At 39.6% G+C, this 27,766-nt stretch overlaps 1 protein-coding gene across 1 annotated transcript in view; it reads right to left on the reverse strand.

Moving 5' to 3' along the window:
- Positions 1 to 14,555: 14,555 nt before the first annotated feature.
- The window catches only part of csmd2 (CUB and Sushi multiple domains 2), a 263,477-nt gene continuing 250,266 nt past the window's right edge, over positions 14,556 to 27,766 (reverse strand). The window contains exons 63-72 of the mRNA XM_030740701.1: positions 26,533 to 26,606; positions 25,819 to 25,930; positions 25,415 to 25,594; positions 24,161 to 24,226; positions 22,756 to 22,917; positions 20,233 to 20,345; positions 19,545 to 19,632; positions 16,368 to 16,500; positions 15,313 to 15,490; positions 14,556 to 14,764 (exon numbers count right to left, since the gene is read on the reverse strand). Coding sequence (XP_030596561.1) covers positions 15,331 to 15,490; positions 16,368 to 16,500; positions 19,545 to 19,632; positions 20,233 to 20,345; positions 22,756 to 22,917; positions 24,161 to 24,226; positions 25,415 to 25,594; positions 25,819 to 25,930; positions 26,533 to 26,606 — 1,088 coding nt within the window. The 3' untranslated portion in view covers positions 14,556 to 14,764; positions 15,313 to 15,330. The remainder of the gene's footprint in view (positions 14,765 to 15,312; positions 15,491 to 16,367; positions 16,501 to 19,544; positions 19,633 to 20,232; positions 20,346 to 22,755; positions 22,918 to 24,160; positions 24,227 to 25,414; positions 25,595 to 25,818; positions 25,931 to 26,532; positions 26,607 to 27,766) is intronic.

The following is a 27,766-nucleotide window of genomic DNA, read 5'->3' on the forward strand; positions in this document are numbered from 1 at the left end:
CCCCAGTAGGTCCTGGATTCAAACCCACGTGCTTCTTGTTGTAAGGTGACAGTGCTGACCACCATGCTTCCCCTTTACACATTTTATTAAATTTAATGCTGATATTACTGTACATGAAGGAATAATTTGGGAGTAATGTGAGAGAAAAAAATACTTGTGGCTCCATGGTGTGAATGTGTGAAACATCCCTACTGTAGCTCAAGACCGCAAGGAGACACAAACCAGCCTCAGGGAGTCAAAAGTTAGTGTACTCCCAGTGCTGGTCCTAAGCCTGTCAAATTCAAATCAAAGATGCTGCTCCATCCACTCTGGTGACCCCCTGGGAAATAAGGAGGCAGCTGAAAGAACTGACCATAACAAAAAAAAAAAGTTCAGTAAGGATCAGAGTGGCATCAAAAAATCAATTGTTATCACGAGATATGAAACAAAGTTGTAGAGTCCTAATCAGAGAAGATCATTTATGGACAATCTAAAGCAGCGCAATGCAGAATTCTAAAAGCATGGTACTTCATTTACTTGCATTTATTAATATTTGCATCAGAAAAAGGTCATTACACTGATGTCCTAGCACCTTGTCAAGTGTCAGCGTCCAGCAGCATATCTAATGAACAACAACAGCATTCATTTGACGATGTGACAGTTTAGATCTGTTGTTCATTAGCGAGCTCCAGAAGAAATAATCTGACTCTCCACTAGCTGTTCTCTAGCCAGCTCACTAATATTTTCTGCCATCTATAGATACAAAATCTGTGTGTTTGTGTGTGTGTGTTTGCTAAAAGTAGCAGCCTACTGTTAGTACAGTAAAACAGAAATATAACAGTACGTGTGATCAGCTAATGAGTTTAAATTGACACGCAGAACAATGTTGAATTAATAATGCCATATATTTCTATTAATTGCACTTGCTTTAGACAAAGCCAGCGCTTCTGAAATATAGGATTGAACTGAAGTCACCTGCACAATGTTTCAGGTGGCATTAAACTTTAAAGCTTGAGAAATTTATGAACACTGCTTGAAATATGTTATATATGAAGAACACTTTTTAATCAGAGTATAGCATCAAGTCAGTTAAACTTCTGCAATATTGATCTGGTCAGTTAAGTATAATTAATTAAGGGGTTGTTAATCAGTTGCACCGGCTTTGTTGTTAATGAAATTAACAACAGGTGCACAAGAGGAGCAACAATGAGACAACCTGGAAAACAGGAATGGTTTTACAGGTGGAGACCACTGACATTTTCCCCTTCTCATCTTTTCTGAATGTTTTTTCACTAGTTTTGCATTTAGCTAGGCTCAGTGTCACTACTGGTAGAATGAGGTGATACCTGGACCCTTCAGAGGTTGTACAGGTAGTTCAACTCCTCCAGGATGGCATATGCAACACTATAGCCTCTTTCACTAGTACCTACTCAGTTCAACTCCACTGGACTCGACTCTGCTCGGTTTTGGTCGTTTTCCATTACAACTGAGTACCCCTTCAATGTGGGTGGGGTCGTTATAGCAAGGAGGCCCAACAGTCCCACAGCGACTTTTGCATGCAACTCAAATACAAATGGTCACTCTGTCTAGCTCCTTCTGGAGTCTGTCATCAGCCATGAAGCACAAAAACATCGGCTAGTGTGTTGCAATTTTCCTCATTGCCAGGTTTCAAAAAGACATCACTCTCGTGACTCATCTGATGATGTCACTCCCTGGCCAATCAGTGGCATGCAGTCTGTTGACGTCACATTTTCAGTTTGACTCAACTCACTTGGAAACCCAGCTCAGTACGTGCTAAAAAAGTACCTGGTACCAAGTACTACCACCTTATGGAAAACCCTAAAACCTGAGTCGAGTCAAGCCGAGTAGGTACTAGTGGAAAAGAGGCATATATTTCGGTCCATCTGACGCACCAGGGTGCATTTCAGACAGTCCAGGAGCTCAGTGATGACCCCATGATACTAACTGTCTATATATATATATATATATATATATATATATATATATATATATATTTTTTTTTTTTTTTTTTTTTTTTTTTAACTACTTTTACTTTTACTACTTTTTTACTACTTTTACTACTTTTTTACTACTACCAGCCGGTACGCAAAAGTCCATTTTTTTAGCTCTGCATTTGGTCTCCAACTCCTGAGGAAAGCACCCAGGATTTTTAGTTTAGAAATAATTTGATAAATTCACTAGAATACTGCACTATGAACTGCGAATATTTCTTCACATTCAGTGTGAACTAATCAAAATAGCATTTCATTAAGCTTTCTTATCAACAGATCTCTTAGCCACTTATTTCACATTAATTACCCTGATAATTACACAAATGCGCTAATGAATCAATTTGACAGTCAGACATGGGAAGCCTGCTTGTTTCAAGTTGACTGAAAAGGGAAAGAGAGACCAAACAGAAAACAATATTGGAAGTGTGCCTCCAGATTTGTGCATCTCCTCCTGATGAGCCCTGGGTATTATTATTCCATCACGCCAGAGCACTGACAGTTCCCTTTTAGTTATTGTCCTACTGTTATGAGCCAAGGATGCTGGTAATTGGAGATTCATTGTTGACTGTTATCATAGAGTGGAGATTTTTCTTTGTATGCGTTCATTATTTAAGATGAAAAGTTTTCCCTCATTCTAAGATTCACAAACACATTATCAGTCTGTTTTGTCTCTACTTCCTTTATTCATAAAACCACCAATTATTTGGAATAAAGAAGGGGTGAGGAAGTTATTGTAATTGGCATTTTTTTTTTTTTAAAATCCAGACAAGTTTGCAACTTTAGCAGGGTAATGATTGAAAACAGAAAGATATGCAGAATACATTTAGATGAGATCATGAAAAGTTGATGAAAGTAAGTGAATTAAAAAGGGTTATAGCATTTCAGTTTTTCCTATAAGCTCCTAATTAGTGTTTGGTCTAAAGAAGGCATCGTCAAAAACTGAGCTCTCTGATGTTTACTGGTAATTACAGTGAGTTGTCCCAGGGTGCGCTAGATGCAGTAAGTATGCCAGCAACCCCCTAACTCGCCTGACCCCCTGCTGACAAATTCAACTGACAGAGCAAATATATACTTCCTCTTATCAGTCAACCCCTTCATCCTTGGTCCAATGTCTTCTGGGACAGCAGAGCATGGATTTTGCATGATATTAGCCAAGGCCCAGGCCAGCATGCTTGGGGGATTTGTGAGGGTAAACCTCTTGCTTTGATGTTTCCTCAAATATCCCAGCTTGACACAGTAAAACAAGGGATAGCAGGAAACTGAGTGGACTGATCCAGAAGGGATGCCCCTTCAGACCTTGCTAGGAACAAAGAGAAAGTAAAGAAGGGTAAGAGAGAAAACAGATTGAGTGCTCAGACTATTCTTCTTGTCAGGTCATTAAAAATACTGGTGTTTTATCAAAGCCAGCTGTGTCTGATACTGTATGTATAAGGTGCTATTTGGTGTCAGTGCCTGATGCAACTGGTTCAACATGCAGGGTTAATGCACATATGTACTAAAAATATACTAAACCTGTCCAAGCAGTTTTTATAGCCTACATCTCTCCAAATAGTTTTTTGTGCCAGACAAAAAGTATGTGAAAAAGGAAGAAAACAACAAGAAACGAAAACTGCCTGGTCCGTGCATAAGGCACTTATGCCAAAGGACGTGTGTAAAAGTCTTGGATCACGCCCTCATTTCTTTATATTTTGCTAGGGAAATAGGAAATAGTAACTTATTGAAACATGTGCATACATAGATGGAAATTTAGTATATAAGCGAAAAACAGAAATTGTACAATTCTTGATGGACATTCCAAAGGTTCTTCCAGTTCTTGTGTAATTTGGCGTACCTCAGCCTTTTCTCCCTGTTTCCCTTCATATGCATGGCTTCTCGACAGCCACTGAGACCATTTTTGATGAGGCTTCCATGAACAGTAGATGGATTTAGGTTTTTCCTATTTCTTAAGGGCATGATGTTCAGAAACTAGCGATAATTGTCCAGTTTCCTCAAAAAAAATTTAAGGGCACACTGCACACCATGCCAAGACATGCCATGTTTTCAGCTAATAGCGTTCTGTAAATTACCTTGTTTGTGCAAAAATACTATTTTAGCCTGTCAAACTGTTTTTGAGGCACACTTCTGGTAACAGAGAGCCTAACGATATAATTTAAAATCGGCTCTTTGTTAAGGTGGCTGTTGTGGAGACACAACACTGATTCATCCCTTGAGTTTGGTGTCTTTTATATGCTTGAATGATTTATAGGTCAGTTAAGTGGTTTACCAAAAAAACAAAAAAAAACATAAACAAATGGTCGAGTACAAGGACTGGACTGAAAATGAAAGGAAGAAAAACTTTGAAAGACTTTCAGAACGCCTGGAGAATTATTGTTCAAGAACATTTACAAGAAGGTCTGGCTCCTTGGAAGCACAATGTAAAAAAAATGCACTTTATCTCTGTAACACCAGCAGCATCTGAAAGAAGTGATGTACTTGAGGCCCTGGGATTAGAATGTGTTGTGGGTTTTGCTCATGAGAGAAATAAGCAGAAGAATCAGAAGAAGAAGGTTTTTATTGCCATATGGGTGAACAGGTTCACAGCATTAGGAAATTGCTGCGGTACTTCGTGCTTACAGAAAAAAACAAAAAACAAAAAACAAATAAGTATAAAAACTATAAGACAATATACAAGTATACAAATTGCAAATATACAGAGATATTAGAGCTTACAAAATATACAGTGCAGAGACTAATTAAAAGATAAAAGAATGTAAACTATATTCCACTAATATGTACATCAGTGCAATCAGACAGGTGCATAGACATAGGGTCATCAGCGTTTGTGGAGGGTGGTGGGTGGTGGGTGAATAAATAAGAGTGAAGTGTTTAGTGGAGGACAAATTATTAGCATTCATAGCAGGAACCATGATGGTATGTCTGTTTAAATGTCGTAAAGTTGTAATAACAGGATCTCTGATTTCTAAAAAACCACAAAGTTTCTCAGATAAAATAAATGCATAAAAAAAATCAGTATATATCCTCCATGGTGAACTGAGACTGGGACTTGCCTTGTCCCAAACCAATCTTCAGAATGAATTTTTTTTTTGTCTTTTTTATTGCAGAATAATAAACACCTTCTATTAGAGAAGCAACAAAGGGAAAATGGCTGCCGGACACCTAGGTAATTGGAGGAAACTGCCATCTCAGGCAAGATGGTGGCGTGTACGGCTGTCTGTGTGATGTGTCAGATTTAGAGCAGTGATAAAAAGTGGCAAAGCTAATTGTCGTCTCGCATCTTCACTCTCAAAGAAAATCTCGAGGCCTCTGGGAAGCGTTTCCCTCCTCCATTCTTTTTCTCAGAAATGTCTCTCCCTGATATTAAAAGGCCCCAGGGACACGTTGGGGGTGGCGCAGCAAGAGAAAAGCAGTAAAACTGATGTTGACGTTAAGCTGGCTTCTGAATGCTGATGTTAAACGTGTGAGCCAGAATTTAGTTTGGCAGAGTTAGCGCACTATCCCGGTGACTCAGGGGAGCAATGATACAGTAAGTGAAAACCGAGAACTTCAAATTCAAAGAGGCAGTGGTGCAAATAAAAAGAATTATCGGTGAGTCAGAGCAACAAGCAGCTTATGCATCACAACCAGAAAAGCCAACAGCAAATCCTCATCACGGCGCTCTGCTTGACCTCAGATGAGGACAAACCATTATACAGCGCGTTTGAGTAGAATCAGTTTGTAATCTGATGAGAGCACTCATAAGACGGCAGCACATGTGATTTATCTGCTCGGAAGTGGAATCAATGGTTTCTTATGATCTGCATCGTCAGCTGGTGATAAAGTAGAGCACTCTTTAGTTAATACTTCACACTGACTTGTGGCACAAACAGTGAGGCCATGATTTTTTTTTAAGTAAGCTTGAGTATGGAGGGCTAACTGGCCGGTGTGAAAGAACACTTGCAGGTCAGGGCAACTTGACAAAGTTTGATTAATCACTGAGAGAAACCTGATGGAGAACAAGAGTGACTAATGACCCGTGTTAGCTGTTGATTTAATCAATCAAGAAAGGCTCTAACCTTGCCAATTCTTGGGTGGAACACAGCCACACACTTGCACACACATACAGTATACGCTCACTCATTTGAATTAGCCAGAGTAGTCATTGAAATATATTGTTGTGTGTGCTCTGCTGGCAAGAACTGCTTGTAGCAGTATTTCCATAGAAAGAGTTTTTTTTAAAAAAAGAGGGGGAAATGTGAAGGACGAAAAGTTTTGTATTGTAAAAAGAATAAAAGCAAGTAATTTGTTTTTCACCAATTAAAGCTCTTATTACAGAGAAATGATCAACCCCCTCACAATAGTCTACATTCTTCCGTACATATAAAAGATAAGAGTGGAGCATTTTCTCAGCAGTCTATTAGTACTTACAAGCCAAGACATAAAGGACTGCAAGGCTTTTTTTTTTTTTTTCTCCCTGCCATTACCAACTTTGCTGCAGTGAAAATGAGATCTGGAGGCGTACTTTTATGTGTATACTGTCAAAATATACATTAAATGATAAAATACGAAGAAGCCGAAACAGTTTTATGACTACAGCGTTGGCATCAACAATACATTATCTGTTAACTTCTAAGAGTTTGGCTTTTTAAAATCTCATTTTCTGCTTCCCGCTGCGTTCGGAAAACTTCACATATTCCGCAGCGCCAACATTGACAGAAGAAATAACTCATTTATTTCAATTTCTTTTATTTTACAGTGTTTTCTACAGATTTAGAAGAGTTTTGTTTACTGTGGTAACATGCACATTGATCATTTGACCACAGCAAGATGAATGTAATAACTGAATACAGCACCTGCAGTGTGAATATTACAGTATAACCACCGCAGCTCCTTTACATGAAAATGCAAAATTGAGTAGTAACACTCCTCATGCATCAGACTGCATGTCAGGTGGAGTCACCCTAAGCGTTTTTACCAGGGGAGCTGGGGATATGAAGCTGCATGACATATTTCAGCCTTAAAATAAAGGTAACACAACCTGTTAAGTGCAATTGTACTAATAAGTGGAAATAATTACAGTGTTATTACCACATGACTGCTCTGCAGTTTGCAATTTCTGAATTTTGGTACTTAAACTTTGCATTTTATGTTTTTGGTGCTTTTTGGGAAATTGCAGAAAATAATTAAAAAATTATTTATTATTTTACACTTTTTTTACAAACAAAATACAGCAATCAACTCTCAAATTTAAAAAAAACAAGATATCCTGCTTATTTGGGGAATTTGTTCCCACATTACTTAATTTCCTGGAGGTGAAAACAAACACAGTTGTCAGCTCACTGTTAAATTCTCTGCAACGTTCCTTTAGTTTTGGATTTGGACTCCATCGCTAAGGGGACTCGATATACAGTTAGTTCCATTAGTATTTGGACAGTGGCACAGCTTTTGTAATTTCACCTCTGTGCACCACCACAGTGGATTTTAAGTCACACCATTAATGTGCGACTGAAGTGCTATCTTTCAGCTTTAATTCAAGGGGTTTTACAAAAATTTTGCGTTGACTGTTTGGGAATTACAGACATTTTTATACACAGTCCCTCATTTTCAGAGGGTCTAAAGTAATTGGACCAACTAACATAATTTTAAATTCAAGGATTATTTTTAATACTTGGATGAGAACCCTTTGCAGTCAACAACTGCATGGAGTCTAGAGCACATGGCCATAACCACATGCTGTGTTTCCTACCATGAGATGCTCTGCCAGGCCTTTGCTGCCTGTTTGTGGGTCTATGTTCATTTTTGTGTTCAGTAACTGAAAAGCTGCATTTCTTTGTCTTGGGAAACTCTTGGGTTGCTTTTGCAGTTTGCTTTGGGTCATTATCTATGAAGAGCTGTCCAATCAGTTTTGCAGCATTTGGCTGAATCTAAGCAGAGAGTACAGCCCAATTCATCCTGCTACTTCTATCAGCAGTCACATCATCAGTAATTACTAATGACCCGATTCCAGCCATACATGCCCATGTCATAACATTGCCTCCAACATGTTTGACAGATGTGGTGTACTTTGGATAATGAGATGTTTCTCTCTTTCTCCAAACTTTTCTCTTCCTGTTATTGCTGTGCAAGTTCATCTTGCTCTCATCTGCCTATATATAATTTTTTTTTTTTTTCCAGCACTAAACAGGCTGTTTTAGTTGTCTTCTGGCAAAGTCTAATCTGGCCCTCCTGTTCTTAAGTGTAACCAGTGGTTTGCACCTTGTTGTAAGATTTCTGTATTTACATATCAGCAGGTATCTCTTGATTGTAGGCAATGATACTCCCACCCCCTCAAGAGTGTTCTTGACCTGGTCAGATGTTGTGAAGTTGTTTTTGGAAATAATTCATTGTCCACTTAAGTCTCCTGTGGTCTTTCAGGCTCTTTGGTGTTGCTGAGTAGATCCGTGCATTTCTTCTTTTTTCTGCTGTCTCTTTACTAGGTATATTTTGGGGGTTTCAGCCTTATGATGGCCTCTATCACTTGCATCAATACTTCTCTGGAGAGAGCTCCAGTGAATAGCTACAAATACATGTACAATTCTGTGCTTAGAATCAGTTCCAGATGTTTTATCTGCCTAATTATTCATGGACTAATGAGGAACAGACCTCATCTGGCCATGGACACTGGTTGTGAGTCAGTTGTCAACTACTTGTCTTACTTGCCCCTGAAAATGGAAAACTACATATAAGAATGGCTGCAATTCCTAAACAATGAAACCCCCTTAATTAAAGCTGAAAATCTGCACTTCAATCACATCTTGACTGTTACAAATCCACTGCAGGGGGGTACAGAGGTAAAATTACACAGGCTATGATGGATATTTTAGTAGACAAAATACAACTTTTTTTTTAATTAAGCAATTACGTTGATGGGTGTGTGTGTGTGTGTGTGTGTATTTATGTAATTTGGCCATTCAGGACATCTGCTTATACAAAGGATAAAATAAATATGTACCAGCAAGAATTATATTAAACTCCAACATAAGGAACAAAGCAGATCCTGACCCAGATATGCAAAGAAAGCTGCACCAGGAACATCGACTATATGATATTGGCTTTCCCCGCCAGAGGAAGGTTATACGTGATTAACTAATGATTATGGGTTTGAAGCAAGAAACTCAAGCGTTCAATAAATACCCAGGGGGTAGGTTTTATATTTTATTCCAAAACCTTCAAAATAAGTTTCAAGTTCAAGAAAGTAGAATAAGCTTAGACACAATGCAAAGCATCATATACAGACAGATAAAATACATTTTATATATTGCAGACAAGCCATGGTGGGTCTTACATATGTACAATATGTATGTAAACTTTTATATACAATCTTTTTTACATATACAAAAAGCCTTGTTTCTATTTTTCTTTGTATATATTTATATTTTTATATATATATATATTTTATATATATATATATATATATATATTTATATATATATATATATATATATAGATTTTTCATATACTCCCCACTAGCATTTTGTACTACAATAATGAAAAAGAAAAACATTTACATATATGTCAATCCATTTTTTCTTTTTATATTACAAATGTATTTTCATAAAAATATATCTCTGTACAAAAAAGGTTTTTTATTTGTTAACATATTCTCTTATCTTAGAGACATTTCCTCTGCAGTTGCTCTGTCCTTACAGCCTGCTCAAGTTCACGTATGTCCTCGTCTTCAGCGGTAACCCTTTTGCTGTACAGCGAGACACTGACACTGACACTGTCTTTGCCTGTTGCTGTTTTGTCTTTTTTGTAGTTGTTGTTGTTGTTGAGGCGTTCAGTGGCCTTACTGAACCTGCTTGGACATTGCGGGTTTTTAGTCTCACACAGAGACTAGTTGAGAGATTTACAGAACTGGCTCGAAAAACATGTTAAAAGAAAACAAAACAGCAAATATGAGAATTTATAATAAATTTGTTTCCACGAAAAACAAACAGAAAAGCATCTGGTAATAAAAAGCAGCTCTTTGTAAATACTTTGCTATATTATACTCTAGATAAATTGGACATTCTGTTTCTAGTCCAAGGATAACACATACTGACAGCTTTTTTTTTTTTTTTTTTTTTTAAACCATTACTGCATACAAACAGAGAAAAAGTTGTGGGATTACAGATATTGAACACAGTATAGATAGATAAATTCTGATGCACTCAGTGAAATGAAATACATTCAGTAGTTTTTGAGCAATAAATTCAGTGATCTGATCACAAATGATCTGACTACCCGTCCACCTGTATATTCCATTTATAGAATAAAACTCATCTGAGCTCCAAATCGTTTCAAAATGCATCCCTTCCCTCTCTCCCCGAGCTTTAGTCCACTGGACATGCCGAAATGGGTTGAATAGCGAAGGCAAATTGCATGGAATGGGCCCGTAAAACACAGCAGGAAGTGGAGATTTGTTGTTCAGCCATCAATATGTGGTGACAGTGAGAAATGGGAGATGATAAATGATAGCTGATGCAGAACATGGCACACAGCATAACTGATGGATTGTTTGGTTTTTCAATACATGTACAGTTGTGGCCTGTGCTGAGAAGCTGCGCAAAGAAAGGAAGAGCCTTTGGTTCGGTCCCTGACTGTGAGGAAACTCTGTGAACTTGAAGGAAACTCAAAGACCATAGCTGTGCTGTGTTTCATTATAGAAGAGATGGAGAGCAGGACAGAACCCAGAGCTGTGCCTGGCTGATAACGAAAATGAACCAAAGATGAGCAGCGTTTCTGTCTTAAAATATGCAAAGAGAACCAGGAAGTAGCCAGCTGCTATTAAGACTAACTCATAGAGCACGGCTCCATTTAGAACTCGGTGATCTTTGCTTTTATATAACTCTCCTGCACTTTCTTTGAGAACTTTCTGGGCAAAACTAGATGAGTTATAAAGAAAACACTTGTATAGAGAGATGCAGTGCCCATTAGGGGAAATTTATCCAAAATTACCAGCATGAATTTTTGAAAATGTCTGTCTCCACATAAAAAAAAAATGCAACTAGAGTAGCAGAAATAAATTAAGCAACACCAAGAGGTGACAGAGCATTAAATCTTTATTTGCTTGCTATATCTCTAATTCTAAATTGGCTGAATTTGGATAACTTTCTTTGGTTTATTTTTAAACTCTCAAAGCACACACGGGACAAATACCCAGCCGAGCGTGTAGCCAAGAACATCAAATCCTGGCTATTAATCTTCGCACACCAAAATACAGTACGACTGAGCACACTGCTCGTTTAGGAAAAAACACATAAAAAGAGCAAAAAACGGATGGTTACTCTGACATGAACCTAACAAGCTCAGATTTTCAGTGAGATCAAAGATTAAAAACACAGATCTACAAAGCCTGCAGTCTGTTCAGCATGTGCGGGTTACTCAGACAGAGATAAGGGCTTCACCAAAAACCTTAAAAGAGCTCTAATTTCTAATATCTGACATAAAAATAGGAAACCCCCAAATCTTAGAAAAGATATTGGAATTCCTTAACATAAAAAAATGGCCTCTAAAGCTTATTCATGACACTGAGGGGTTGTTACAAGGCACTATAATGAACACAAAAGTGCTTATTGGAGACCGGAGGAGGTAAGAACATGAAAAAGAAAAAAACCAAAAAAAAAAACGGATGTGTTTGGCCCTTTAAAACCATTTCGGAATTTGTGGAGAATGAGCCCTTGTTAGTAGAAACAATCATATTTGTGTGAGCTTATGCTTCTGTATTATGTTAATCCAGATTTATAGTCTAAATCTAGGCAAACAGAATCGGTTCGTCTGGGGTTTGGGAGCATCCCGTCCTATTTACATGTGTTTGTTTGATAGTTTTGTGCAAGTTGGGAAAAGACCACTTCAAAGTGCCCTTAACAGAAACTGAGATGTAATGAAGCCATCCACTTTGCTGAAATATTTGGAGCAATTTCACAATAAAAATAAATGAAATGCACCATGCAACAGCCACATAAAACTATGAGTAGCAGCTCCTTCAAGATAATGTGAGCACAACGACTCCTCTCCCTGTGAAATATCCAGGGTAATTCAATCGTTTCCTCTTCCATCAATTCACTACCAGAGCAAGCACGGGGCAATATTCTATCTGTACGGCCGAGATAAACGAGAGCTTTAAAAGTAATAAAATTGTAAAAGCAATTACCGACCCACAGCGAAACTGATTAAAGGAACAATACAGTGATTGGTTTCAAAGGTCTGGAATTGTGAAGGAAATTATGTACAGTAGGTGAATTTAAAGACTTCATTAAAAAAAGTGTGAAAACTACTTTGCAGCGTAATGTATATAATAAAGCAGCAACAGAAATCCATAAGATCAATTTCCCCTTTTGATTTCTATCATAAAAAAACAAAACAAAACCAAAAAAACTGTGCCAAAGACTAAAGAAGTATCTCTATATTTGGAGTCAAAGGGATCTGTCCTGTTATTGGGAATGTAAAGATGAATGCAGAATTTTCTTATGGGTTTTGATAATGAGGCTAAATTAAAGAAAATTGAATGTAATGGCCCAATTTGCTCCTGTGAAATTCGCACACTATTCACCCCAGTCAGCGTTACAGGTACGGGAGCAGGAAGTGGAGCAGCGTTTTTTAAAATGTTTCCTCTCACACACACACACACAGACACACACACACACACACACACACGCGCACTTAATACAGGTCACAAAAGCATTCGTATTTTCATCAGACATGTCATTTACCAGCCAAGGTAGAGCCTTGCTGTTATATCAGATGACAGTTTCCTCCTGTGTTGCATTTTCAATATAATATTTTTTGCATATCACTCCGAAGTTGCCATAGATATGGGGAGCGTAAGCAGTAGAGGCATAAACACTTTTTTTTCTCCCCCAAATCATATTTATCATTTCCAATTTAATGCATGGGAGTAATCAGTATGCCAGCGACTCCCCTGCTGTCACAGCTCGGAGGAAGCCTTCTGCAACATTTTTATGAAGCGCTAAGACAAAACAAAGCAACACAATTTTTTTTTTTTTTTTTTTTTTTTTTTTTCAAAAGGGAACGAGCTGTCAGAACTTAACTTGGAGGAAGAGACCTGAATGTAATCCAGAGGGAACGCATCACTCACTCATCCATTCTTCAAACCCGAGCACCTTCATTTGAACATTTCCAGAGAGTTGGAACATGACCGCACTTTGATCGTTGTTTTCCTAAGGCCAAGTTTAGTGAGCTACTAGGGCAACTTATATGTACCACCTTTAATCCAGTGAAACGAGTGCAGCTGGATCCAGGATTAAAAGAAAAAAAATAAATAAATAAAAGATACTGTGATCTAACTTCAGTTTTGCAGTCTTTTTGAGGAGGATGTGCTACATTCTGTTTTGTTGTGATGTGGTCCCAAAGTGTTTGTGTAATCGCTGAAATGCATCAGGTGCCGTCCCAACACTGACCGCGCCGATGCCTTCTCCTCAAGCGCCTCAGAGCAGCAGTGGTACTACGGTTATAACCAAAGCTTGTTTGAAGCAAATGTCAGAGTATTTCCTCTTGTTTATCCCTTTGATTTAGGTGCATTAGCTTAAGAAGTGAATTTGTCTCTCTTCGGTCTCTCCAAACATTCTTATAAATCACTACAAACCAGAAGAAAGGGGATGAAAGTGGAGTTAAAGATTGTCGACATTTAATTTACTGGTTTTCGGAGCGTCCAGGTGGGCGTGCCTTAGTGTTTCTTAAAATAAAATGACCCCCCTTTCTAAAAAACAAATCAATCAAACAACCAAAACGGACAGCATCATGTGTTTGGTCAGGTCTCTAGGGTCAAAACTGACAGGAGCTGGTTCAGGGCAGCCACAAAATGTGCACATAATAAACATACACACACATGCGTACATTCTCTCGCTCGCATATAAACAGAAGTTCTCACTACAAACCTCACTAAGTGCTTTTTTAGCAGCTCAAGCTACCTTTTAACCCCTGCACTGACACAGCTGCCTCGACAACCGGAATTTTATTCCTGCTACAAACAAACAAAAAAAAAAGATTAAGTCAAGCTCACAAAGTAATGATAGTGTGTGTGTTTCTCCAGCAAGGCCTTACAAAACTCACTGAATTTTTAATTCATCTTCTGCCTGAAACTGAGGATCCCCAATGATACCTTTCGAGAACCTCAGGAGCAGACGGTCGGGATGAAACGGGCCTTCCAGTGACTCGTCACATAAAGCGAGCAGCATATAAGACTGAAAACAAAAACAAAAACAAAAAAAAGCTAATGGAAAAAAAACAAAGCAAAAACAAACAGTGAAAGATGAATTGAAACAGTCCAGACTGTCTCCCTCAGACTCACACAGGTCAACACAGGGCTGCCCGTCTTGCAGTTCGCTTGCACAGAGATCTCCGTAAGCTACAGGTAATTTTCTTAACTTAAAGTTTACCATAAAATTCCCTTTGGGTTTAGGCGGAGTGTGGTGAGAAAAGTCATCACAGCTTTGCTTCCAGCAGTACTCCTGCTGGCTGCAGTTTAAGGTGGAAGCTTTTCCTCAAAATATGGAGAATGATCAAGAAACCATGTAAAGTTACGAAAAGCATGTTGTTGTTGTTGGCATTTGTTCCAGTTGTTGACTTCACATGGTTTCTTTTCTTTTTTCTTTTCTCATCTCCAGCAGGTAAAAGCGCCGTTGCCACTGGAGATGTTTCTCGAAGGTATTTCAGCAAATAAAATAATCTTTGTCTTGCCCTCTGCTCAAGGAACTATAGATGTCCTCTGGTGGCAGGCAGGCAGGCGAGGATGTGGTGCGCTTCTCCTCCCCTAACTGAATCAATGATGTAACAGAAGATGAGTATGTAGAAAATGGTAGGGAAGGGCGAAGGAAAGAGAAATTAAAGGGAGATATCCAGAAATCCAGATTTTAGAAACGTGGGCAAGGAAGACAAAGATTAAAAAAAAAGAAGAATGGAGAGGATAAAAATGAAGGAAATCACAGAGAATAGAGAAAATATATGCATTAATGTAATTTTCCCATGATTGTTGAAAATAAACACATTCTATTTTCATAAACAAACTAAACAGGATTTATTTTATATATTTAATATGAGGGGGGGCAGATCAAAGGGAAGGCTGCAGAACAAAACCAATCACTGGTTTCTTCTATTCACAGAAAACTCTTCAGGGACGAGGGTAAAAGGTTCAGTCTGAAACTGCATTCTGAGAAATTGTGTCTTGCTTCAACAGTTGTGATGCCTGAGATTAGCTTGGGCTCACTTTATCTACTCTCAGAGAAATTTGAAATCATGGATGCCTGAAGCTCCAAGCTATTTCTGTATCATGTAGGCAGATGACCTAATGGTGTCTGACTCTTACCTTTGGAGGAAGCAGTTGCTATACAGCTGTGCACACTGTGCTGACTGTGAACTCTGTCTCATTGGCCATGATGTCAGTGGGCTGGATGTTGCGGTCATACATAGGGTTCTCAAATGTAGCTCGCCCATTAGTGTTCTCATGGCCCACATAACCATTGAAGGGAACCTTGGGTCTTCTTCTAAAAAAAAAAAAAAAAAAAAAAGAGGGTGGGTTAAAGGGTGGGGGTAGACAATTCTCATCATCCACTATACAGCACAGATGTTCATAATATTGTGAGCATCAAACACATGCTAAAATTGCTGCTTCACTCATGCAAGCACTCTCACTCAGTCACAGTCTGTCTCACTGTTATGAAGCAAATTTTCTATGCAGGGAGGGTTCTCTATTATCACAGATGATGATTTTCTCATATTGAGGGCAACATATGCCTTAGTGGATTGAAAAAGAAAATCAATGTGAAGTTAATGCATTTTGGAGGATGTATGTAAATTTATCTTTCAAGATAACTTAAGCGAGAGCAAACTTCACCAACTTGGAAAGAACTTGAGGCAAAGATTTTTCTGCAAATATCAGGACGTCATGTGCACATATTCCCTGTCAGCTCCTAATGTGTGTGTTCTTCTTTGTCTCCCTTGTCGGTTGTTTGTTATTTTCTCCTGTCTTGTGTCACACCTGCTCTACCGCATGCCTTTGCTGTTCCCTGTGCTTCCAGTATGAGAAAAAAATATTGTGTATTTTGAACAATAAAGCATGTACACCTAGCAGACCCACAAGATAAAATAAATAACCCGTGCATAGTAAATGAACGCACTGATGCAACAGTATTTCCTTTGAAAACAGAGGGAGGATGACTTAAACAGAATGCGGTCTCTGGGATTCATTTCCTGAAATGTAATCATGCTAAACATTTCTTCAGCACTGTCAACAAATAAAATAGCCCATCAGCAAATATTGTCAGTTTTCTGGTTTTATCCAAGGACATCCCTCCACCCAAAGGAAAACTGGAATGCAAAAGTGGAATTATAAAGATTATCTTACACTGCGGTAAGACTTACCTGTGTTTGTAGAGGTACAGAGCGAAGCCTGCGATGATCATAGCTATAAAAGGCACTAGGATGGCTGCCGCCACTGAACTACTGTTGGAGGCAAAGTTGTAGCCTGGGCTGTCTCTGCTGGGATCTAAACTCTCTGGGGGGGGTGGAGGACAGACAAGATGCCGAGACATTACTTTAGCATTACTTCAGCATATGACTTTAATAGACACCGCAATTAAATCCCATAAATAAAGTTCAAACAAACAAAGGTGATATTATCTTCCTCAATTTATTAGGGGAAATAATGTCATAAAATAATTGGTAATGGCTGAAGAAGGCTACCAGGAAGACTCAATTTATAAATAATAGCCTGAGCAGTCTAAACTGGCTTTTTTTTAAGGTTTATTGCTTTGCTCTAGCTTCCTTTCACCCACTGGGAATGTCAAATTCCATTATCCTAACAATGACTCTTAATTACTGACATCAAAGCCTGACACCTATTAACTCATTTCAGATTCATTCTCTAATTTATGGAGGTGTGTGTCTGCAACAGGAAAAGCAGAGGAGTGACAGCCCACCTGTTTGTCAGAGAATGCCAAAAAAGCTCCAATAAAGGAAGAGTGACAAACAGGAAGGAATTAAATTAGTGGCTTGTGTGGTGTTTGCCAATCAACCCCCTGCTGCACACAAACAGATGCACAAACACAAGCAAACTGCACTCGCAGTTTACACCACTGAGTTAAAAACAAAACACAAAATGTCGACAAATTAAGTCAGATTATTTCCAAGATGTCCAGCCCACCCTCCCACACTCGCATCTGCCTTGTTTTTTTTTTTTTTTTTTATATATGCCCTTAAACACATATACACATGAATACCCTGGCATCAGCCCCAGCTCTCTGTATTAATGAAGAGCTATTTGCTCAATCAGTCTGCTGTGGCGAGGTGGTGGTGTTCAAGCACCTTTCCCATTACAGCAGATTTTCACATTCACTTTCACCCCGCATACACATATTTAATCTATATTACCTCACCGTGCCTTCATGCTCAATTCCAAATTCTTGCTCATATCTGATCTGTCTTTCTACCTACACTTCTTCTCTTTAGTTTGTCTAGCAGCCAATATGGAAGCCTCTCTTTAGTGTGGGCTTTGCTTTTTAAAAGCTGCTAAATTCCTTTGAAATATGTCACGGCAAAACGAAAGCAGCCAAAGCCGCAGCAATGGCATTAGCTGTTCAACTGTTTATGTGAATCAGAAACACAACACTGTGTGAGCAGATTAAAAAACACTGGACTTAAGAGGACTGCTGATGGAAGTTTGGGGCACAAGTAATATTTAATTATTAATATATGAATACTATCAGATTACTATGCAATCTAATTAGATTGCATAGTAATATAAGGTGTGCACTCAGAAATCAAAACAAGTCCAATTTAGGGTTTTTATAGAAACTTAAAATCCAGTTTTCCCTGCATGTCACTGCACTGTAACAGTTTTCTGTAGATTTGCAGCTAACATTTAAGATTTACAGATTGATTTTTACTCTTACATACTTAACACACATCCTCGCTGCTTAATAGGTGGCAGCTTCATTAAACCAAGACTAATAAGAATATAAATGTACATCAATACAGAACCTTATAGGTACTGTTTTTTATGACACATATCCTATTAATGTCAAATAAAAAAAGCGTGGGAAAAATAGGGCATAAAGTGAGCATGTGAATGTCAGGTGAATCTCACACAAACAGCCATTCAGACATAATAAATTAGGACTTAGGGAATATGATGTGTATGAGCTGCATTTATAGATCACAAATGTGAGACAGTGCACGAGGTGTGATTAAAAACGTTTGGGGACTTGCCTTATTTAAATTTGGCCGATCTACAGATCTTTGCATGCACCTCAGGATGAGGTGAGTTTTTAACGTAACTGCTAGGTTTTAATCTGTCAGTGGAAGTTTTATTCTGTCCCCTTGCACCTGTGCCTATCTGAGGCACGCCAGTCTGTCAAAACAGCGATCCTTCAATTTGAGTTTCATTTTCAAGGAGTGGACAATGTTGCAGGAGGCAAATACGGCTAGTGGGGCAGATGGTGATCAAAGATTATGTGCGTGTGGCCAAAATCCTTCCGCATTTTCAAAGCGTTCTGTGTTGGCTCGAGATCGCACACTGGCACACATTTGATGCCGTTTCCACTCATCCCCCCCCCCCCCCCCCCCCCCCCCCCCTTCGCCGCCTCCGGGCGTTTTAGTAGAACCGTACGGCAATCTCACACTGGGGGACATTTTCACAGTACATAACCCCACACGGGTCTAAAAGAAAAATAACCAAACAGCGTGCTCTGGGTCACTCTTCACCTGACGGGCTGCTTCTGAGCTTAAAAGCTGTGGACACTGCTGAGTTGTACCCTCATCACCAAGGATGATCATCCACATAAAAGTGGGGTCAGTTTGAAAGAAAGTTCATGTTTGCTTTCAGTGAAAATTTAAAGTCTGTGGCAAAATTTCGTGCACAGTGCAAGAAGAAGCGGACAGAAAACAGCAGCTGTTCTGAAAGCAGCCTGGATGTCCCTGAGAAACTTACACTGAATGGGAGCTCTGCCAACATTAATTCAGTTAAGTTTTTTAAATTTTTATGGGCGTGTTTCCAGAACTTTCTCCTCACACTCTGTGTATGGACAGCTGAAGCTTTTTGAAAAGCAGTTCTGTACCTCTGAGAGCATAACTGAAGTTGCTGAAGGTACCAAAGAATGATGCATAGCAAAGAATAGATAATATTTACTACATCAAAACTGCAAGATATGAGGCTACTTGCCAAAGACTCTACAGGTGTCAGCAAATAACTCTCAAATATTTTGCGTTGTTGTGTATGCGTGTGAGTGTAGTGTGTGTATATGGATGTCATTTGTGTTTACCTCTTGGTGGCTTCACATTCTCCTAGTGTTCTTACATTTTATAGATAAGTCAAACCCACCACAGTGTATGCTGTAAGAGCTTAAAGACGATATATATATTTCAAGTGAAATTTTTCTCTGATAGAAATCTACACCTGGAAAAAAAAAAAAAAAAAAAAAAAAAAAATATATATATATATATATATATATATATATATATATATATATATATATATATATATTTCTACCCGGGAGACCACTTGCTCACAGGTTTCTATAGCCAAGTGGACCACTCACTCACCCAGTCTCTGGAGACCAAATTGGCCAAAGCCTTTTCCTGTGACAACTCCCTGGTACACAAAGGAGTTGGAAGAGGAGATGTAGGACACCTAGGGAGAGAAAGGAATAGAAGACAGGCACTTAATGTGTCACATCCAGGCTTTACAAAGGAGCGCATCACCAAAGTGCCAGCAGCTGGTGCATGCAGAAAATGAAATATCATGTCAAAAAGAGCTGAGAGGCACTTGTATGGCTGACATTTAATGTGACGCTTTTCTGATCACGAGAACAAACATACACCCACTCAGCCATGCTGCATACATGCAAGCATGTTACCCCAGAGGATTACACCGGGCACACTTAAAACACTCATGTGATGTGCATCCTGTGACACATACACACAGCAACACACAACCTGTGACCTGCTTTTTTTTTAATTAATCAAGAGAGAGTGCATTAGTGGTGCCTGAGGTTGGGGGATAATATTGGAGAGAAGAGTGAAGGGGGTCTGTGGAGTCCTGATTACCAGGCAATGATTTAACTGACATTTTAATTAAAGACTAAACTCTTGTTGTGCCCTCTATCTCCCTGGAGTGGCAAGGTTAGTGTGCTTGTGCATAGTTCACAATGAAGGTGTGTGTTTGTATGTGATGTAAAATCTTTTCAGGTACAACTAGAGGTGTTGTACTGAACCAGATCCGTGCGCTTACACGTCCATCTAGGGACCAGTTGTCCATTTTGAACTTGTTGACAAAGATCTCCACGGGGCCTCTGATCTGATGAACCTGTAGCACCAGCTGAGCGTCCTCCCTCTTATATGTACCTACAGAAAGGGATTACAGTTATTTTGGAACCACAGACACTGATTTGATCAAAGATCATTTACTCTCCAAAATCTAAATCTGAGCCAACTTCTTATCACGTTTATGTCGACTCTTTCTTCCGTTTCTGTCTGCCTGCCATTACCTTGTGAATCCACTGGGGAAAATGAAACTCTTGTGCATGATGACAAGTCACCAACACCGTCTAATAAATGTATCTCACTTAAGTTTTTAGGAAACAGGTGCCAGGTGGTGTTCTCTTTCATCTCCCCCAAAATAAATTGCATTTTTTGAGGGGCTCGGCATTCTCAAAAGCTCAGGAAACTTTACACATTAAGTTTCTGCATCATGTGACAAGCCACAAGTAACCCATGTGAAACATCAAAGGCCTACAAAAAACTAGCAAAAAACAAAAATCCAACCATTTACACAGTTTGTACTCATCTTTCTACAGAATCATTGAAAAGACCTTTGTGAAACCCTAGCATTTTAGATGAACTGACTGACTGTGGCACCATGTTTTGCCAAGAATGATTTAAGTGTTGTGGGTAAAACATAAATTGTTCTATCTTCCCAAAAATACATAAACAGTGGGGGAAATAATTATTTGAGCCCCTGCTGAATTTTTAAGTTTGCTCACTTAATGAACAGTCTCTAATTTTGTTTTAATAGAGAGAGACAGAATATCAACCAAAAATCTGATCCCCTACAACCCAGCCAGAATTCTGGCTCCCACAGATTGATTGCAATCTGTGTGCCCATTTGGCACACAGATGGCAATCAATTAATCAATCAGTTACAGATACGCCTGAACTCAACTTATGTGTATAAAGCAGTGCCAAAGTATGTCAGGGACAAGACTATAGACCTGCACAAGGCCGGAATGGGCTACAAGATCATCAGCAATCAGTCATCTGTCTGGAGCTCCATTCAAGATTTTGCCTCATCAGGTAAAAATGATCATGAGAAAGGTGGTGGATCAGCCTGAAACTACATGGGAGGAGCACATTAAGGTCATATGGTATAGCCAGTCTCCAGACCTCAGTCCTATAGAAAATCAGCGGAGGGAGCTGAAGCTTCCAGTTGCCAAGCAGTAGCCAAGAGGCCTAAAGGATTTAGAGTTTCTTTAAAGAGGAGGGGCCAAAATCCCTCCTGTGATGTGAGAAAACCGGGTCACCAACTATGAGAAATGTATTACGTCTTTTGTGCTTGCCAGCAAGAGTTTCTCCACCAAGTACTAAGTCATGTTTTGATTGGGGATCAATGTAAATCAATGCATCAGCAGGGGATCAAATAATCATTTCCTCCACTGTAGATGAGAAGATTCCCAGCTTCAAGACATATACTGCAAATTGCTGGCAGTAATAAATCTTTAATTTTCTTGGACACACATGATATGCAGCAACATGATAGAGTACTGCCCTCAGGAAAATTCTACATGCCTGCAAAACAGCCCCAGAATGCAGCTGCAAAGGTGTGACGGCCCAGTCATTGCTGCTCACAGCTGTGTTTGTACTGTAACTGCTGTTTTTGTGATAATGCAGGATAACACACTGTGGCTAAAGTTTTATTACAAAATGTTTCCATTATTCCCCATTCAAGCAATGCAGTCCATAATGAAAGATTACAGCTGACAATAAGCAACATTTTTGTTACTGTCAATAAATCCCATAAAAACCTATGGTGTATGTGAAATCAACTCAGTAGAACACCACTGTAATAAAGATATATGTGTCAGCCAATGCTACGGCAGGTATTACTGATTTTTTTTTTTAACAGTTTATGGGCAAAATTGAGTTCTGGCATGCAGAGGCTTTGTCTGGACATTAAAAATGATCTTTAGGAAAACTGTCAGTATCACCAGACTTCTATATTAAATGAATTTATTTAAAATAGATATTCAATTTATTTTAAATTAATAATGTATTGAAAGATAACATGCAGAGGTCCTGTACAATTTGTTACTCAGTGTGACTACTGAAAATATGTGAATACTACATATACTACAATACATTTCACTGTGCATTGTACTGTGTATAACTGTGCACGTGACGAATAAACACCATCTTATCTTATAAACACTAGATTGTAATGAAGACCGATAGCAGCCAGCTACAGAAGTGAAGTGCCCAGGCTGCCACTGATGAAAATTTGATGATGACTGCAGCTGCACAATGATTATACCACTGAGAATAATATAAAATGTCTGCTGCTCTGTTATAGCAGCAATAATCCAATTCAAGCAGGGACCACACTGATTTCTTGCTTCTTGAACTCACTTGAAATTTGGATAAAATCAAACACAGTCTGATATATTTTGAAGTATTTTAAAAGAACTGAGCCATACAGACTGTGTCTATGAGTGTGATTTTTTTTGTTTTTTTGAAGGTCTTGAGTTTCTGTGGCACTCACCTGCCAGCTTAAGTTCTACTCCACTGTGATCAATGAGTGTCCCATTAACCCGATTGCTAAAGGGTTCAAATGCAGTGATGCTCAGCATAGCCGGCTGCTTCTTCCCCAGGTACTCATAGGATCCCCTCCAGAGGGAGTTCTTAGCAAATACACCAACAGGGACTGAAAGCCAGAAAAGCGATGAATAGGTAAATAGGCATGTCATTTTGCAGAGGGGATATCAGTCATTGAATGCTGAGGACATATAGATAGATTATCCAAGATTGTTCGGGGCACAATTCACAATTCATGCACAATTTGTTAGAGAGCTTTAGACTAAGAAATCAGCTTAAAAGAGGAACTAATCAGTGAAATCAGATAAGTATTGTAGATAAAGTTTGACATGACAGTTTTTTTATTCTGTTAACATGTTGTAGCTGAGTACATTTAAGCATTCAAGTATAGTAATCTTAAAAGTTGTCATCCATCCATCCATTTTCTTCCGCTTATCCGGGGCCGGGTCGCAGGGGCAGCAGCCTAGGCAGAGAAGCCCAGGCTTCCCTCTCCCCAGCCACCTCCACCAGCTCAACCGGAGGGACCTCAAGGCGTTCCCAGGCCAGCCGAGAGATATAGTTTCTCCCCAGCGTGTCCTGGGTCTACCCCGGGGCCTCCTCCCGGTAGGACATGCCCGGAACACCTCACCCAAGAGGCGCCCAGGAGGTATCCGAGTCAGATGCCCGAGCCACCTCAACTGGCTCCTCTTGATGTGGAGGAGCAGCCTCTCTACTCTGAGCACTCCTCACCCCATCTCTAAGGGAGAGGCCAGCCACCCTTCGGAGGAAGCTCATTTCTGCCGCTTGCATTCGCAACCTTGTTCTTTCGGTCACTACCCAAAGGTCGTGACCATAGGTGAGGGTAGGAACGTAGATCAACCGGTAAATCGACAGCTTTGCTTTTAGGCTCAGCTCCCTCTTCACCATGACAGACCGGTGCAGCGTCTGCATCACTGCAGATGCAGCCCCGATCCGTCTGTCGATCTCCCGTTCCCTTTTCCCACTACTTGTGAACAAGACCCAGAGATACTCCTCCACCTGGGGCAGGAACTTGTCCCTGAGCCGGAGAGGACACGCCACCCTTTTCCGGCTGAGGACCATGGCCTCAGACTTGGAGGCGCTGATTCTCATGCCAGCCGCTTCACACTCGGCTGTGAACCGTTCCACTGTGAGCTGGAGGCCACAACCGGATGAAGCCACCAAGACCGCATCATCCACAAAAAGCAGAGATGAGCTTCTGAGGCCACCAAGACAGAAGCCTTCTGCCACATGGCTACGTCTAGAAATTCTGTCCATAAAAAATTATGAACAGAACCGGTGACAAAGGGAAAAGTTGTCATATTCATCTTAAATTCCAGAAGTATCTGTCTTACCTGGGTGTTTGGAGGGTGGCTCCTGCACCGTTCCCACTGGGATCCCACCACTTGGGCGATTATCAGCTAAAGATACAATATTAACAGAAGAAAATACTAAACGTGAGTATCCTGTAAATAGGTACAATGTGAGCCTATGGAAGTGACAACAGAAGATCTAATTTCTACTTTCAACACAACAACTCTAAGGAAATTGCAGTAGAAGGATGTCACCATCAGCACCTCCTGTCTACGCCTAATAACCCCTGTGGTGGCCAGACTGAGGGCTGCCTATGATAGGACTTGACTCATGTGTCAAAAAGCAGCTCAAGTATCCCCGCGGCATGAAAGACACAGTTTCACAGCTTCAGCGGAAGTGCTTTAATAATGCCTTACTGCTCACAGGGGGCCACGGGAATGCATCACAGTAGTAAACATACACCCACACAGGTAAACAGAGCGGAGAGGGCTTTACTCACAACCACAAACAAAGACAGGTATACTGATGGTAGTTTATGAGGACAAGAAAAAAAAAAAAATCACCTCAGATAAATGCATACAGACACAAGGTAACACACATGCACACACACTCCCACAGCCTTGTCCTTTATTAGCTGCCAGTCTTTGAGCTGCCCTTCCATCACTTCACCCACAGGCGCTGTTAATATCCTGTATGTGCTAAGGCTCTCTCTTTTTTGCCTTCAGTCTTAATAGCATGGCCTTAAAAATACCCATCAGCCTATATATTTCAGCAGAAGCTTGACATGGAATCCATCACATGAATGTCCCCACTCTAGTACAGCTTTCCCTTTCAGCTATTAGCATTTCTCTACCCTACATAATTGTATGTCGATTACTCTTCTTTTCCATATGTATTTAAGTCAATTCATGAGGGTGTCTTAACGGCAGTCTATTTGTCTGCTAGACCTTTTTAACACTACTTCACCATTTATAAGAGCTGCTTCTGCTAACCTAATCAATAGCACTGGCCTAATCAAGTTTTGCACCTTTGTTAATGATATGAAGCTTACACGTTTGTGCGTGTGTCTGAGTCGGAGTGCACGTAATTCCATGCTGTGTAACTATTTGATGGATGGGCCACCCTACCCTGACGTGTGTCTGAGAATAAGCAAGGGTTAACAAAATCTGTAGTCTTAGAATGTGTATGTGTTGAAATAATTTAGCCATGTAAGTGAAATTTAGCAGCAGAAAAAAAAGCAAAGAAGGTGCATGCCTTCACTTTCCCTTATGGATCAAATGTAGCAGTGTTTATACCTGTACACAAAGGTGGTTTCCCTGACCAGCTACCATCGGACCTGCATGTCCTGTGCTCTGATCCTCCGGCCAAGTAGAAGCCGGGCTGACACGTGTAGATCAGTGTGTAGCCCAGAGATGGCAGTTCAATGGCTCTCACATCAGACTGGGCTGGCAGCTCTGGCTGGCTGCAGTGGTGGGCTGCAGAGAGAGGGAGGAGGATTAAAGACACCAAAAAAAAAAGGATTTTAGAGAAACAGGTCAAAATAAGGATGAGAAGATGAGCAAGAACCAGAGGAGAGACAGGTAAGCGTAGAAGGGAAAATGTTAGGGAGTTAGAGTATATGGAATATATTGGCAAAAGAGCTTTTTTCAAGTTTGTTTCTCTGTCACCATTCATATAATTTTGTAGATTGTGTTCTTACCAATGCACTCAGGTTGAAAGCCACTCCAAGTGAGGTTAGGCAGACACGTGCGAGAAATAGAGCCCTGGAGTAAGTAGCCCTTTCTGCAGCTGAAGAACACAGTACTGCCAATCTGTAAATGATATTTCAAAAGAAAATTAATTTAAAAAAAAAAATCACAAAAAAATCTAATAATATCTTAGATTTTATTGAAGTGAAGTTGCAACAGCGCTATTACATTTTGAGTTGTCATTGTAGGAAAAGCACTCGGGTTACAAATAACATTAACGATGCATTACGGTGTCTCACTCAGCCGCAATAGTGTGACTGCAAAAAAGGGTACACCCAGAACCAGAACAGTGAAAATAAAGCAGCTGTATGGGATTCAGACATCATTTATTGTATTCCTTATTTATTTCATAATTTGTCTAAACCATATGGGCCCTTGTCATTCAGCTCTGTACAGAAAATAACAAATGAGTATAGATGAAGAAAACATTCTCAATGTGGCATCAAAGGGAAGACAGATGTGGGCCGAGCGCTCCTATAACATCTATTTTGCAGTAGCCATTAAGTCATCCTTGCTGTCAGCTCTCACAAAATAAGTTACAGTAAGAAATAAAGAAATGTACAAGAAGCACAGCATTAAGGTAAAAGAAAATGCCCTTTTGGGGTTTCATTAGATTTTTGTTTAATATATGGATCTCAATTTCCTGTGTGGCCATACTTTCTCACCTGATAGCCTTGACTGTTGTTCTGATTTCCAAAGAGAGGAGTGCCAGGATCTCCACAAGTAGTGTGACTGGGATCTGAAACACATACACACACACATGCAACAATGCTTTGATAACTACTCACACAATACAGAAGGTCCTCTAAATATACAGTACTGTGCAAATATGAACATGCAAACTCCACACAAAGAGAGAGGCCAGGGCCAAGGTGGAGTCGAACCCAGGCCTTCGAGATGTCATTATACATGTGCACAGATACAGTAGGTCCTATTGTAGGACAGTATAGCCCACTCAACCCTGAGTTCACCATAAAGTAACTTTCATGGAGAATAACAGATCTGGTGAGAAATACTGACCGAAGGCATGAAGCTTATTAACTAATGTCAATCAATTGTTTGGCAATTATTTGTGTCATTATATTTTTCTACTCACAAAAAAACATATATTATCCAACAGCTTATACTCTAGGTCAGGGAATGTCAACTGGCAGCCTGCGGGCCACATCCGGCCCACCAGAGCTTTCCATCCGGCCCCCCATACTGCCACAGGTACGCCAATCAATCATAACCTGTTAAATACCCGTGTCTGACTAGTCTGAATTACGAAAAGCTACCAAACGCCTCTTCCCATTGCCCACAAATGCCTCCATGTCCCTAGAACCAATCGGAAGATCAGACCATGTGACTTTAAGCGTTTTTCTGGATACAGTGAGGATCCGGCTTTTGAAAAGACAAGTGTTCAGGCAGATTTAGATGGTTTTGCATCTGAGCTACAACAAATCTACAAAAAAACGCCTTCTGAAAAAGTAGATCTAGGTTTTTTCCATAAGCTAGAGTATAACATACCATACCATACCGTTTATTTATAAAGCACTTTAAAACAATCACAGATGACACAAAGTGCTGTACATTAAAACACAAATAAATAACAAATAACTCTTTCAGGTTAAATTTAAAAAAAAAACAGTAAAAGTACAGTACAGTAAAAAATATAATAATTAGGGAACATTTCTCAAACTAAATGAATGAATTTAGAACTGAGGTATTGCTAGAGGCAGAATAAAGTTGTCAGCAGTGGACAAGCAGTAACCTTTCCGACATGACACATCTGTTTAAGCAAAGTACAGAAGTTACTGGTGTCTTTGGCTATAATAAATTCATGTTTACACTAGCAGCAGAGTCAAAGGTTTGCATGTGTGCATATTTTTAAAGTATCCAAATACCACAACAAACCCC

The sequence above is a fragment of the Archocentrus centrarchus genome, chromosome 11 (genome assembly GCF_007364275.1).
Source record: "Archocentrus centrarchus isolate MPI-CPG fArcCen1 chromosome 11, fArcCen1, whole genome shotgun sequence".
NCBI lineage: Eukaryota > Metazoa > Chordata > Actinopteri > Cichliformes > Cichlidae > Archocentrus > Archocentrus centrarchus.